At 47.7% G+C, this 15,509-nt stretch overlaps 1 protein-coding gene across 1 annotated transcript; it reads left to right on the forward strand.

Annotated features, from left to right (window-relative positions):
* Positions 1–8,294: 8,294 nt before the first annotated feature.
* LOC109775537 (acid phosphatase 1) lies at positions 8,295–10,467 on the forward strand. The gene is made up of 3 exons (XM_020334272.3): positions 8,295–8,726; positions 8,819–9,025; positions 10,196–10,467. The coding sequence occupies exons 1-3, from the start codon at positions 8,353–8,355 to the stop codon at positions 10,371–10,373; spliced, it is 759 nt and encodes a 252-aa protein (XP_020189861.1). The 5' UTR covers positions 8,295–8,352; the 3' UTR covers positions 10,374–10,467.
* Positions 10,468–15,509: the final 5,042 nt, after the last annotated feature.

Raw genomic sequence — 15,509 nt, forward strand, 5'->3', positions numbered from 1 at the left:
GCGCACCGTCATGTGTGTTGCGTTGTCAGCTTCTGTCTCCGGCGACATACGCAGGTCGCAGCACCGGGTGCGCTGCATTGAAGCTCCGCCGTCCTGTCGAGATCCGCGGGGTCGTGGCAGCACGCATGACGCCTTCCCCAACTCTGGCTCGCAACATGGAAACCTCCCTCCGCAAAAACACCGGCAGCTCCTGCCATGGCGAGGGATGCGACAGCGGTGGCTGCACGCCATCTTTTGCTTGCAGCAGCCGCGGCTGTTGTCATGGCGAGGGATCCGCAGTGGTGACTGCAGGCCTCGTTTTGCTTGTAGCAGTGGCGGGCTGTTGCTATGGCGAGAGATGTTAAGCGGTCCTCACTATTTGAAGCATCGGTGGCCAAAGATAATCTGATGATGAAAAGGAATTGGGTTGGTAATCCAAGGTGCTGTTTTTGGATCAAAACGAAACGATTAAACACCTCTTTCTCGAATGTCAACTTGCAAAATTGTTATGGAGATCCATTCATATAGCTTTTAATTTTCATCCTCCAATAAGCATAAACACGTTATTTGGGACGTGGCTTAATGGAATAGACATACACATTGCTAAACATATTCGGATAGGGATATATGCTTTATTATGGGCTATATGGAACACTAGAAATGATATGATTTTTAATGGCACAACATTCAATAATTTTTTGCAGGTTATCTACAGAACTACAACTTAGATCCGTATGTGGTCGTTACTCACCATGCGGAATACAGGGAGCTTATGGTTATTTGGTGCAACCGCTGGGAGACGGTAGCACGGGCTATCTTCAGCCGATTTGGATGGCGAGCTAATAATAGCCTAGGTGTGTAGGCATCATAGCCTGTTCTTAATCGCCGGATGTGGCGCTTTACAGATTGTTTTTCTCCTTTTTCTCAGGATTTTGAGCTTCCTTGGATTGTAAGACTTTGTTCAGACTTTGTTGCGATTTGTAATAATATGGCTACATGCATCGACTGATGCAGAGGCCGGAGGTAATCCTCCTTTTCAAAAAAAAAGAAGGATCGGTGGTCTTAGTGTGGCAGACGAGAGAGATTGGGAAAGGAAAGTGACCCGAAGAAGACGAGAGGACGGGAGGAGATAAGGCTGGAGATGAGAGCGGTGCGTGGGCCCTCACATGGCACGTGTCGTGCGGAAGAGGTGGTTTACGCGAGGGAGAAATCATCCGGATGATTTTAAACGTTTTCCTTTCTATTTTCTATTGCTCATGGGTATATAATAAAGTGGTTGAGGCTCTTGTGTAGTATGGATCAAAGATGGTACAATAAGCTCTGAGCTGTACGGCCTACCTGCATATTCGCATAACGACTCAACTGAGAAACAACCTTTTTGCCAGCACATGTCAATCTTTTCTATTTCCAGCATGTCAATTGTATGTATTCTCGGCGCAGCAAAGCGCGCGTGACCTCTAGTTTTAATCATCCACCATGCAAGGCAGCCCACAATCTCAGTCTATTGTGTTTAACGACCATTGGATTGATTATGCCACGTCTACTTTAATTTTTGTTGATGGAACGTCTCCTTTAATTTGGAAGGCCGCAGCGGAATACCCTATTTGACGCGTTCTATGTCAAATTGTCGGGGCGGCGCACATGCAATTGAACCGATCGACCAACACGGATCGGCCTATCTCCAGCGAGGCGCGCGTTCCACAGATCCCGGTTTTGGGAACCTTTTGAAAGGTTCCAGCCGATTATTTTGCTATTACTTTTTCTTTTCTCCCTTTTTTTTTCTTTAGTTTTTTTCCTGTTTCTCTTTTCCTTTTCTCTTATGTTTCTCCTTTTCTTTTCTTTTCTTTTTATTATTTTATTTTTATTTTTATTTTTCAACAACTGTTGTTTGAAATTTTGTTCAAAAATTCCAAAAAAGTTTAGATTTTCAAGTGGATGTTCGCTTCTTTTACAAAACAATAGAAACTTCGAATTAATTTAGAATTCCAGAATAAAAATATGTTCTACTTTAAATTTTGTTTACAAACTCAGATATTTTTCATATTTTTTCACTAATTCAGAAAATGTTTGGGTATTTAAAAAATGTTTCTACTTTCAAATTTTGTTCATGTTTTGAAATTTTGATCGCAATTTCAAAAAAATATGCACAATTTTAATTTGTCTTCACAAATTCAGAAAATGTATCCGCTTTACAAAATTATCCGTAATTTCAAAAGAATTGGGAATATCAAAAAATGTTCATGTTTTTAAAGTTTGTTCACAAATTTTTAGAAAATCAGGGTATTTAAAAAATGTTCCCGCTTGTTCACATCATCAAAATGTTCATGTTTTTCAAAATTTGCTGCGAATTCCAAAAAAAGTAAAATTTGGGGGAATTCGAAACAAGTTCATGTCTTAAAAAAATTATTCGTAATTTCAAAAAATGTTCACGCTTTCAATTGTTTTCCTGTTTTTCGGAAAATGTTTTGCATTTTCAAGAAATTCTTTGTAATTTTGAAAACTGTTCTTGTTTTCATTTTTACCTTCTTTTGAAAAATGTTTGAGATTCCCATAAATGGTTTGTGTTTTTAAGATTTTGTAATGAAATATGAAAATGTTTGCGTTTCAAAAAATATTAATTTTTTTCAGAAAGAAAATCACATTCAAAATTTCAAAAATAGTTTTAAATCTGTTTCCAGTAATGTTTATATAAGGTGGATTGCCATTTTATCTATGAAATCCCTGGAATTCTGGTGTCTATTTTCGTTGCTCACTTGCACGAGGTCATCCGTTAGCTCCCTCAAACGGTTTTTTCCGTGAACTATTGTTTAAGTTTTGCTGTTGATATATGTTTCTTTAAAAACGGCGTTGCAATTCTAACACGAGAAGTTGTCGGTCACGGCGGCTAGCACAGCGAGCAATGACTACGTGATAGCAGGTTCAAGTCACAACTCAAGCTTGCTTGATTTTTTGCGTTTTTTCATCTCGTCATCGTGCCACTGGAAATGGGCCGGCCCTGGTTAGCCACGCCTTCTGCGAAACACCGGAACTTTGCGGCAACAAGCGACATATAGGGAGAGCAACTAATTAACGAGCGCTCCTTTGGGAGCCTCATAACGATCAGCGTCACTTGGCGCGCTCTCAGCCGCCGGCCACGTTTCGCATCCTGGACGCTTCCTTTGGATTTTTTTTATTTTTCCGCACGTGTTTTCGGCTTTTTAAACGGTTTTTCCTGGGGTTTTTTTTACGTTTCAATTTTCCACCGGTCTTCCATAACTTTTGGACCCAAAAAATTTTGAAAAAAATTTGCGCGGAAAAACGCGTTTTTTTTCCTTTCGCGAGAGTCACGATTTTGCTTTCACGGGAATCACGGCCGTGCCTCTGAAACAAAAAAAACACATTTTTATTTTTTTTCCTTCCGCGAGAGGCACGATTTTGCTTCCGATAGAGGCACGGTTGTGCTTTCGCGAAAGGCACGGCCGTGCGTCTCTGAAACGGGAAAAAACAAGTTTTTTGTTTTTTCCTTCGGAGAGAGGCACGGTTTTGCTTCCGCAATAGGCATGGTTGTGCTTTCACGAGAGGCACGGCCGTGCCTACTTGGAAACAAAAAAAAACGCGTTTATCTTTTTTTCCTTTCGCGAGAGGCATGGTTTTGCTTCGCGAGAGGCACGGTTGTGATTTACGAGAGGCACGGGCGTGCCTCTTTCGGAAAGGTAAAAAACCCGTGCTCCCGGTTCAGTTTTTTGTGAAAAAAAGTTCGTCAAAACCTATCAACATGGGATCTAGTTTTGAAGATCTCGACGTGAGAAATCCAACGGTGAAAACGGTTCAAGATTTGAATGCACGGTTTAGGAGATAAAACGTTTTGAATAAACTAATCTACGAAAAAAGGGAAAACTCCCAGGTTGCGACAAGTGGCGCACATGCAGCGCGCCACTTGTCACAACCTGGGAAGGTGAGAGTGATCTTTGCAATGAGTACTCCTTAACTAGTGATTTCAACATATAGGATGCCAACTGGCGGTTGAGCGCGTGTGGTAGGCTAACCTAGCTACGTCTAGTTGACAGGTGGACCTTCGACGGGTTTGCCAGGTGGACCGGTTGATCAGTGACTAGTTGACTATTGATTTTTGAAACAATTCATTAAATTACAAAACAAAATGGAAAAGAATCATGAATTTGAAAAACAAATTTTCAAAAAAAAATCGAGTGTATAAATATTTCTAAATTTAGAAAAAAAATGCAAATTTGAAAGGGAATGGCTCGAAACCAATTGACTAAAATTGCACTTTGGGTCAGTTGATCATTTCCAGCCGTCCGATGCACATCCAATGGAGTAGACGCCTTCTTCAACCTCAAGTGTTTTCCTGTTCATCTTATACCCCCCCGCCGCCAAATACCACCGGCTAACCGCTCCCGCGCCAGCCTCGCACCCCCCCTCCCTCCAACCGTCGCCTACCACAGTGCTGCCGTCACCCTGGCCATCCCTCTAACCCTATCGACGAGCAACCCCCCCCCCCCCCCCCCCCCCGGAAACCTGCAGCACTCCCACACCCCTAAGATATATCATTGGCTAGCCTGCCACCCTAAGATAGATCACCGGCGAGCCTGCCACCCTGAGATACATGGTTCGCGGCTACTCCAACCTTACTTCCTTCCCTCTGGTGCGGTTGCTTCTTCTTCAAAAATTGACTGACCCAAATTGCAAATTCAGGCTACTTACATGTAGCTCATGAATTTTAAAAAATTCACAAAATTGTGAAAAAATGGCAAATCCAGGCAAATATTTTTTGCGTTTTTTCATCTCTCGATCGTGACACTAGAAATGGGCCGTCCCAGGTTAGCCACGCCTTGTGCGAAATGCCGGCACTTTGCCGCAACGAGTGGCATATAGGTGGTCCCTCTAATCTGCGCCTTAAGCGCCAGTTATGCAAACTGGCGCCTGCCTGCGCGCGCGTGCTGGGCTAGCACAGCTACGTCTGGTTGACAGGTGGACCTTCGACGGGTTTGCCAGGTGGACAGGTTGATCGCTGACTAGTTGGCTGTTGATTTTCGAAACAAATCATTCAATTTTTTTTAAATAAATCATGGGTTTGAAAACAATTCATAAATTTCAAAAAAAGTAGAAGTGTATAAATATTTCAAAATTTAGAAAAAAATGAATTTGAATGGGAATGGTTAGATACCAATTGACTGAAATTGCATTTTAGGTCAGTTGATCATTTCCACCCGCCGGATGCACATCCAAAGGACTAGACGCCTACTTCTACCTTAGGCGTTTTCCTGTTCATCTTATACCTCCCACCGCCAAATACCACCGGTCTAACTGCCTGCCGCTGCCGGCGCTCCCGCGCCAGCCTCGCAACCCCGCCCACCCTCCAACTGTCATGCATCGCAGTGCTACCGTCACCCCAGGCATCCCTCTAACCCCGGCAGCAAGCATGTTTTTTCCTACTGCACCACCCCCACACCCCTAAGATATATCACTGGCTAGCCTGCCACCCTAAGATAGATCACCGGCGAGCCTGTCATCCCTGAGATAGATGGTTGGCAGCTGCTCCTACCTTACTTCCTTCCCTCTCACGAGGTTGCTTCTTTTTCAAAAATCAACTGACCGAAATTGCAAATTCAAGCGACTTACATGTAGCTTGTGAATTTTAAAAAAATTCATAAAATTGTGAAAAAATTCAGGACATGAAAATGTTCATAGATTTGAAGAAAGTTAATAGATTTAAAAAAACCATGGGTTTTTAAAAAATCATAATTTGAATTTTTTTGACAATTCGTAAAAAATCACAAATTTTTGAAAAAGTTTGTTCATTTTGAAAAAGTTCGTGAATTTGAGAAACTGAAATAAAAATTATGCATAAGGAAGGGGAAAAAGTAGACTCATTTGAAAAAGTTTAAAATTAAAAATCCTTACGAATATGATTTTTTTGCCAATTTAAGAAAAGGTAATGATTTTGAAATAAATTCCGTAAATTTTGAAAAATAATGAGAAAATAAAAGGAGAAAAGAAAAAGGAAAGGGAAAAGAAAAACAGTACGAAACTCGTATGGGGAAAACCAGGGAGAACCACTTCTATAAGGGCTGCGCTACGCGTCCGCCGGTGGATTAGTTAAAAACTTCCGCCGCCTGGCTGGCCGTTGGATGGACGCGCTGCTGGCCGTCCAAGGTACCACCCACGTTCCCCACCTTCCTTCTGCAATAAGTGTGGTGTTGCAGAAACAAGGGCCGTGCTACGCGTCTGTCGGTTGAAGTTCGGGAAGGTTCAACCACCTCCCACGCCGTTAGATCTCCCCACGTGAGCGTCACAAATTGCAACAAGCTAGTTGTTACGCTCATCCCTCTGCAACAACGACTTTGTTGCAAACCACTCTGAAGCGTTATCGTGTGACTTCACGAATTGCAGCAAGTTGGTTGTTGCTGAAACAAAGACTTTCTGCGGAGACATGATGTAACTTTTGCAACAATGGTATTGTTGCAGAAAACTTTGCAACTGTGGTGATGTTGCAGAAAAAATTGTCTCCACTTTTATGCAACAAAGGTAATGTTGCAGAATTTTTTTTGCCTTCACGTTCATGCAACGTAGGTGATGTTGCGGGAGCAAGTTTTGCAACATTACTGATGTTGCGGAATTTATTTGCAATGAATAGGGTTGGCCCAGGTAGTAGGGCCCAGGCACGTGCACCAGGTCTTCATGCGAGTCACGCTCCCTCATGATCCAGTGGACCAATGGGTCGTGAGATGACGGACGCGTGAGCGACGGATGCAGCGAGAAAGATCGGCCGGTTGATTGGAAGCTTTTTCCCTCCTATAAACCCTACCTACATCTGGTGAGAGAAAAAAAAACTACATGGACGGGTCGAACAGGAACCTGGCGCGCGCGACATACGTGGCGAACGAGGGTGCGCCGGTTTGCCCAAACATCTATAACTGACGCTTAAGACGATGAATAGGGTTTTGGGGCGGTAAATAGGGATTGCCTGCAAAAATAAACAGCTTTTCCTTATGGTCTCAGTCTCCTCCACCCCAGGTACCACACGATTCCAGTCGCCATAGCAAGCATTAGTTCCGCAGCTATTCTCCCCGGGGCAAAAAAGTCCGGCAGCTATTGGTCTGAAAAGGGCACCCAATTCTTGCAAAGTCTTGTGGATTTAGCTTCCTAGCTGCTAAGCTATCCACTGGTGGTTAAGTCTGGCATCACAACCTCCCTCCCTCTGTGCATATGCCTCCGCCTCAAGGCACCAACAGTCTTATTCCTTTTCAACATCGACGCATCGCTCCAACTTGCATTGCAAGCGCGCGCTGATAACTGACTCCTCGTCCTCGACCATATCCAGTGTCGTTGCATCCACGCGAAACTTCGCGCACATTCCGCTTCTGACATATACTCCAATCTAGCCTAGATGCATGTCCCAGTTCGACGTAGCCACCAGGATCTGCAAGATATGGCCGTGTCCGACTGTCCTGTGGCTAGGAGTACTACCATAGGCGTATGTAGTCGTAGACAATTGATTAATTAGCAGCTACATGCCACTAATCGATCGATGCTGCGTGGGGAGTGATCACTAGCGACCCAGCGTGTGGCCACCGCTGTTCATGCGTAGAGCATCAAATTACTGTTCCCCGATCTCGCTTTGCTGAGTGGTAACACGTCCAGTAACCACCGAATCTTTCTTCTTCCCCGTGCGGAGCTAGTTGGTGGAAGACCGATCGACGTACTCACTGAGCTCCGGTACGTCGTGCTGACTCGTGCGCTCTTTGTGCAGACAAACGTTTCCCGCCTGTGCCCGCCGGCGCAGCCAAGATCGGACAATATCGTGTGCATTGTCGCCGTGTGCTTACGCGGATCACATATACTACTATGTTCAAATGCATGCACCATGCATGCATGAACCACAAAAGTGGCGCCCATTCAAAAAATTAACCAGAAAAGTACACGAGTAGATGCTTTCACTAGCTCAATGTTTGTGCTGCCAAGAAGCACCGAGGTTAATTCCTTTGATTTGTCATCCCAATTGTCAACTTGATTGCCTGCGGTCTTACCGGGAGTTTCGATTGGGTCCACGTGTTGCGCGGCCGGAGCGGCGGCGGTGCGTGCGAATGGCGCTGAGGTGGATTCACTGCACCCGATCCAAAGCCACCGGCGTATCTCCCCGCTAATTCGCCGCGGTGACCGCGCTTTAGCCCGCCGCGGCTGCCTTTTCCACCGGGCATTGTCCACCAAAAGCAAAAGGTGGCATTGCACGCACGGGAATAATCCGAGTGCGTTTGCGTGCGTGCGCCCATAAAATTCCATGCACGCACGCTCATTGACGAAATGGTGTGGATGACCAGCCACAGCCAGCCGTTGCTTTCCTTGACGCGAGCACACATTCCTGAGCTACCAGCAATGGCCGCTCTCGACCTGCGGCGGTGGCTTGTGGCCCTGCTAGTCGGTTCACTCGCCGCGGTCCAGGTGGCCGGCGGGGCGCCGTGGTTCTGGCCGCCGGGCGGGGACGACCCCGGCGGCTGCCTGAGCTGGCGGGTGATGGTGGAGGCCAACAACGCCAAGTTCTGGCGCGCGGTGCCGGCGCCCTGCGTCGGCTACGTCTGGGCCTACATGTCCTGGGGCCAGTACGGCCGGGACGTGAGCAGCGCGGCGGACCAGATCGCCGCCTACGCCAGCCAGGCCCCCGCCGGCGACGACGGCCTCGACGCCTGGGTCCTCGACATCGACGACACCTGCCTCTCCAACCTGCCCTACTACCAGGCCAAGCAGTTCGGGTGCGCGACGTGCACAACGCTTCCCGGCAGACCATGCATGCACTGAACTACTGACTGGATGTTCTGTGGTGCTTGGTTGCGCGTGCATGCAGGGCGTACGATCCGGCGGCGTTCAAGGCGTGGGCGAGCAGAGGGGCGTGCCCGGGGATTCCGGCGATGGTGAGGCTGTTCTGGGTGCTCAAAGGCGGAGGCTTCAGGGTTTTTCTTCTCTCCGGGAGAGACGAGGAGGCTCTCGGCGCGTCCACGGCCGCCAACCTCGCCGCAGCCGGGTTCGCCGGGTACGACCGGCTCATCTTGAGGTACGTAAGACTAGTTTTTTTAGGGTTACGTAAGACTAGCTAGGTTGATCGAATCGGCCCAGCCCAACACTGCTCACGAAATGGTCACTTACCCACGGTCCATACCTTTGATTCTAAAAAAAACGGCATATACAGGCGGAACAGAAAACACTATTTTTCTGGAAAATGATTCCTTTCAACCAACCGATCTTATGCGAGCGTCCACCCCCTCCATTTCCGTTGGATGGGCTACGGTCGGGAGTCAACCCCTTCATGTCCACGTTATGCAAATGCAACTGATCCGTTGTTTCAGAAAATGGTTCTGCAACTAGCCCTTGTTGCAAACCGACCAAGGGCTAGATCCCGCAGTGGCTAAATCCCGCAATCTGACCTATGTTGCGAATAAATCCCGCAACACTACTCATGTTGCAAAAATATTCTGCAACACGACTCATGTTGCAAAAACAAATCTGGCAACACAATCTATGTTGCAAAAAAAAAACCACAACATAACCTCTCTGTCTCCGCAACAAGATATTTGTTGCAAAGTACCATTGTCAGATTCGATGGCTCGCTAGACGGCGAATCTCTTAAAAAGATCAGCCAGCCGACGCGTGGCAGTCCCCATTTTTTTCCGGCAACACTCGAACAGAACACCATCTTTGACCAGTTTCATGCACCATTCTGTATCGAAGCCGTACTGTGACAAGTAACATGGATCGGAGGGAGAAGTAAAAGAGAGCGGAGTTACAAGTTACACTACCTTAAGACACGTTCGGTCGTATGTCACACATACGTAGGTACTGACATGGACCGTGCTGTTGGCTTCTTCCTCTCACGGCCATGGACTTGGTACATCGTACTATGGTACGAGAAATTCGCGTGCGAGTGACAGCACGCACAAAAACAAAAAAGATCAGGAAGGATATATTCCTCCAGTAGCAACTAGAACTGAGCTAACTTCCAACCGCACAGTATATTATAGCTGTCCATATTACATAGGAGTACATACGTGCACATTCTACGTTCCACTGAATTCTTGGACAGCGAGCTGACGTGAGCTTGGTGAGCCGCGACAGATACTTCGCCGTCCACATGTATCATTGCTCGGTACACATGCACGTACGGACTGATTGGCACCGTGTTGTGTCCGGTGGACGGATGTTGACGGTGCGGTGTGTGTGCATGCAGGAGCGCCGGGTACCGCGGGCAGAGCTCGGTGGTGTTCAAGTCGGCGGAGCGGCGGCGGCTGGCGGCGGAGGAGTACCGGATCCGCGGCAACGTCGGCGACCAGTGGAGCGACCTCCAGGGCGACAACGCCGGCGACCGCGTCTTCAAAGTGCCCAACCCCATGTACTTCGTCCCCTGACCGCCCAAACAATGTACTCCTAGTATGTAACATGTAAATAACGTGACGACGACCGGCGCCGCACCGCTATATATATGAGATGGCCGTGTATCCCCCCCCCCCCCCCCCCCCCCCCCCCCCCAGGGTGGGGTTTGGATTCTAGCTGACGCATACGTTGAGAGGCTGAAACGAGACAAACTCACTCCCAACGTGAATTTGAAGCAAGTAAGGAACCGACGGTTGATGCTTCCACCGAGACTTCTCAAAGTTTTAGTCAACTACTTCCTTCGTTCGAAATTACTCGTCCAAAAAATAAATATATCTAGATGTATTTTAGTTATAAATACATCCATTTTTATGACAAGTAATTTCAAACGGAAGGAGTAAGATTTAGCAGCTCCCTAAAAACAAGTAGTCTTGCTAAGTCTCAGTCGATTCATAAGATCTTACATTACGATCGGTGCAAAATCTTTTTTTTTAATTTTTTCTTCCTTTCTTGCATGTTATGTCACTTAACCGAGACTTGGTTAAATCTCAATCGACTGAGACCTAGCCACACATAAAACAGCCTGAATTACCACTTACCAGTCACACTATTCTAAGGCACCTTCGGTCGCATGTCACTTGTACGTACTGACGCAAACCGTGCTGTTGGCTTCTTCCTCTCGATCATGGCCACAGACTTTGTGGTACATCGTACTACTGATATACGAGAAATTCGCGTGGTAGTGGCAGCACGCACAAACACGCAAAAATCAGGAGGATATATTCTTCCGGAGCAACTAGAATTAACTAACTTCCAACTAGTCGTACACATTATATACGTGCGCATTTTGGGTTCCACTGAATCCTTGGATAGCGAGGTGACGTGAAGCCCCTGAACCGCGACAACCCTCTGCTTGCCGTCCTAAATTCTGATGTCCCCATGCACGTACGGACTGATTGGCACCGTGTTTTTTGTTTTGATTAGAGAACAAGAGAATAGACACAGAGATGTAAATGAACAGTTGTACTCTTTATTGATAATGTGATCACATATATATATAATTTGAGGGGACGCCTATCCGGCGAACCGACCCGACAGTTACTTGACAGTTGCCAAAGCAACTGCTTGCGGTTAGATAAAGCAGGGGTTAATCCCTTAATCCTAACACCCCCCTAATCACTGCTTTATTTAGTAGACATCATCTTAAAAAGCTCTTCGAAAAACCTCGTAGGAAAAATGCGAGGAGTATAGTGTTTGATATGTTGCTAAAACAGCTTCAAACCCAGTGGGAAAAATAAGGAGAAAGTGATGCAACATATAATGGTTATTGTCTCTTTCAACTCAATACAAGAAAACCCATAGAATCAAGAGAACAATAAATATGTCGTATATACTTTTCTAAAAACCCCAGTGGGGAAAACAGAAAGTATGACATATGATCTCAATTTGATATTACCTCATTAAAAACCTTTACGAGAACCTGTAAAGTAAACTCATGAAGGAAAAAAGAGTATAATATGATGTTTTGAACATGAACAATTCAGGAAGATACTCCCCCTGATTCTTGCATATTGCGAAGTCGTCATATACCCATGAACACATTTCTGGAACAGAGAAGTTGGTAGAGACTGGGTGAACAATTCAGTCGCATGATTTGACTTGCAAGATATGCAATATAGTGATATTGCTTATTATGTAACCTGTTTGCATGTGACGCCCCCGATTCAATCGTACACTAATCATACACGCAAATGTGTACGATCAATATCGAGGACTCACGGGAAGATATCACAACACAACTCTAGACACAAATTAAAATAAAACAAGCTTTATATTACAAGCCAGGGGCCTCGAAGGCTCGAATACATAAGCTCGAAAACACAAGAGTCAGCGGAAGCAATAATATCTGAGTACAGACATAAGTTAAACAAGATTGCCTTAAGAAGGCTAGCACAAACTGGGATACAGATCGAAAGAGGCGCAGGCCTCCTGTATGGGATCCTCCTAACTACTCCTGGTCGTCGTCAGCGGCCTGCACGAGTAGTAGGCACCTCCAGTGTAGTAAGAGTCGTCGTCGACGGTGGCGTCTGGCTCCTGGGCTCCAGCATCTGGTTGCGACAACCAGGTAGAAGGGAAAGGGGGAAAGAGGGAGAAAAGCAACCGTGAGTACTCATCCAAAGTACTCACAAGCAAGGAGCTACACTACATATGCATGGGTATATGTGTAAAGGGCCATATCGGTGGACTGAACTGCAGAATGCCAGAATAAGAGGGGGATAGCTAATCCTGTCGAAGACTACACTTCTGGCCACCTCCATCTTGCAGCATGTAGGAGAGAGTAGATGGTAAGTTCACCAAGTAGCATCGCATAGCATAATCCTACCCGGCGATCCCCTCCTCGTCGCCCTGTTAGAGAGCGATCACCGGGTTGTATCTGGCACTTGGAAGGGTGTGTTTTATTAAGTATCCGGTTCTAGTTGTCATAAGGTCAAGGTACAACTCCGGGTCGTCCTTTTACCGAGGGACACGACTATTCGAATAGATAAACTTCCCTGCAGGGGTGCACCACATAACCCAACACGCTCGATCCTATTTGGCCGGACACACTTTTCTGGGTCATGCCCAGCCTCAGAAGATCAACACGTCGCAGCCCCACCTAGGCTCAACAGAGAGGTCAGCACGCCGGTCTAAATCCTATGCGCGCAGGGGTCTGGGCCCATCGCCCATTGCACACCTGCACGTTGCGTACGCGGCCGGAAGCAGACCTAGCCCCCTTAATACAAGCGCGAGCTTACGGTCCAATGCGGCGCGCGCCACTCAGTCGCTGACGTCAAAAAGAGTTTCGGCTGATACCACAACGCCGAGTGCCCATAACTGTTCCCGTGTAGTTGGTTAGTGCGTATAGACCAAATGGCCAGACTTAGATGAAATACCAAGATCTCGTTAAGCGTGTTAAGTATCCGCGAACGCCGACCAGGGCCAGGCCCACCTCTCTCCTAGGTGGTCTCAACCTGCCCTGTCGCTCCGCCACAAAGTAACAGTCGGGGGCCGTCAGGAACCCAGGCCCACTTCTACCGGGATGGAGCCACCTGTCCTTTCAGCCCCTCATCAGAATCACTTGCGGGTACTCAACGAGCCGACCCGACTTTAATCACCACATGTGTCATGTATATAAAGTATATAGTATATACCCGTGGTCACCTCCCGAAGTGATCACGACCCAGTAGTATAGCATGGCAGACGGACAAGAGTGTAGGGCCACTGATGGAACACTAGCATCCTATACTAAGCAGTAGGATAGCAGGTAAGGGTAACAACTGTAGCAACAATGACAGGCTACGCAACAGAATAGGATTAACCGAAAGCAGTAACATGCTACACTACTCTAGTGCAAGCAGTATAGAGAAGAATAGGCGATATCTGGTGATCAAGGGGGGGGGGCTTGCCTGGTTGCTCTGGCAAGAGAAGAGTTCGTCGCCGATGTAGTCGATCACGGGGGTATCGGCGATGGTCTCGAGGTCTACCGGAAAGAAGTAACGGAGGGGGAACACAAATAAATAATAGAGCAATCAAAGCAAAACAAAGCATAACATGGCAATACGCAGTGCTAGAGGTGACCTAACGCATCAGTAGGCGATACCTGCGAAGGGGGGAAACATCCGGGAAAGTATCCCCAGTGTTTCGCGTTTTTGGACAGATGAACCGGAGGGGGAAAGTTGCGTGTTTGCTATGCTAGGGATGTGTAGCGGACGAACGGGCTGCGTATCCGGAATCGCCTCGTCGTTCTGAGCAACTTTCATGTACAAAGTTTTTCCATCCGAGTTACGGATTATTTTATATTAATTTTTAAAGTTTTAAAACATTTCTAGCATTAATAGATTATTTTAATTTGAAATTGCATTCATGACGCCATCATGACGTCAGCATGACATCAGTAGTCAACTCTGACCGTTGACTGGTCAAGCTGACACGTGGGTCCCACTGGTCATAGACTCAGGTTAACTAAACCGGGTTAAATAGACTAACTAAGTGATTAGGCTAATTTGTTTTAATTATATTAGTTAACCAGGATTAATTAACTTAATTAACTAGTTAATTAATTAATTAATTACTAATTTATTTATTCTAACATTCTTTTATTCTTTTTATTCTCTTTTTTTTAAATCATTCTGGGATGGGCCCCCTTGTCATAGGCCCAGGGGCCTTAACGGGCGTTGGGTATGGGCAAACGGGTGCGGCCAGCAGGGGCGCACCCGACTAGGCGCTGCGGGCGCCCGACCCGTATGAGGACCGAGCGGGCGACGATGCGTCGCCGGAGGTGGCCGCAGCCACAGCGGAGCGAGGCGGCACGGTGAGCGGCGGGGCCGGGGCGGAGCCAGGCGCTGGCCCGCACGTGTTGGGCGGCAACGAGTGCCACGGGAGGAGCGGAGGGCAGGGCAGAGCGCAAGACGTGGCCAGGGCGGCGCGAAGCGCGGTCGGGTAGGGACGGTGTGCGAGGGAGAGAGGAGAGGGGCCTGACCGGGTGCTCACAGAGGAGCTGCAGGGCATGGCCGTGGGCTCGAGGAAGCGGAAGGGCGTCAGTGATGTGGACAGGGCGGCGTCCGGGCCGCCGGCGACGAGGGTGGCGGGGAGGAGGACGAGGAAGAGGGCGACGAGGTCGGAGATGCGAGGCGGCGGGCGATCCAGGCGATGATGGCGGCGGCCGGTGGTGCTGCAGGCGCGGCGCGAGGTTGGTCGGAGGCGCGGTAGCCGTGGTGCGGGAGAGGTCCAAGAAGGCGAGGACGACGCCTGCTGCTTGCTGCCGCGGTGGAGGTCCAGGGGGTGAAGCGGGAGCGAACGGAGGAAGGAGAGGCTGTGAGGGGGGAGTCGGGCATGAGGCGCCTCGCCTCTGGTCTCGATGTGCGGCGGCGCAAGGGGGAAGGTGATGGATCGAGCGAGAGGAGTGGGGGAGGGATCGGGGGGAGTGGGTGCGGTTAGGGTTTCGGGGTGGCTCAGGGGGTTATAGGGGCCGGCTGGGCCGGCCTGGTTGGCCCGATGGCTAGCTGGGCCGTGGCCCAGCGAGGGAGGGGGTTTTCTCTTTCTTTTGTCTTTATTTTACTTTTGTTTAATTTTCCTTTTCTGTTTTCTGTTTTACTTTAGTTCCTCTTTTATGTTAGTCTTGTAAACTATAA

Source organism: Aegilops tauschii, chromosome 2 (assembly GCF_002575655.3).
Source record: "Aegilops tauschii subsp. strangulata cultivar AL8/78 chromosome 2, Aet v6.0, whole genome shotgun sequence".
In the NCBI taxonomy this organism is placed as follows: domain Eukaryota; kingdom Viridiplantae; phylum Streptophyta; class Magnoliopsida; order Poales; family Poaceae; genus Aegilops; species Aegilops tauschii.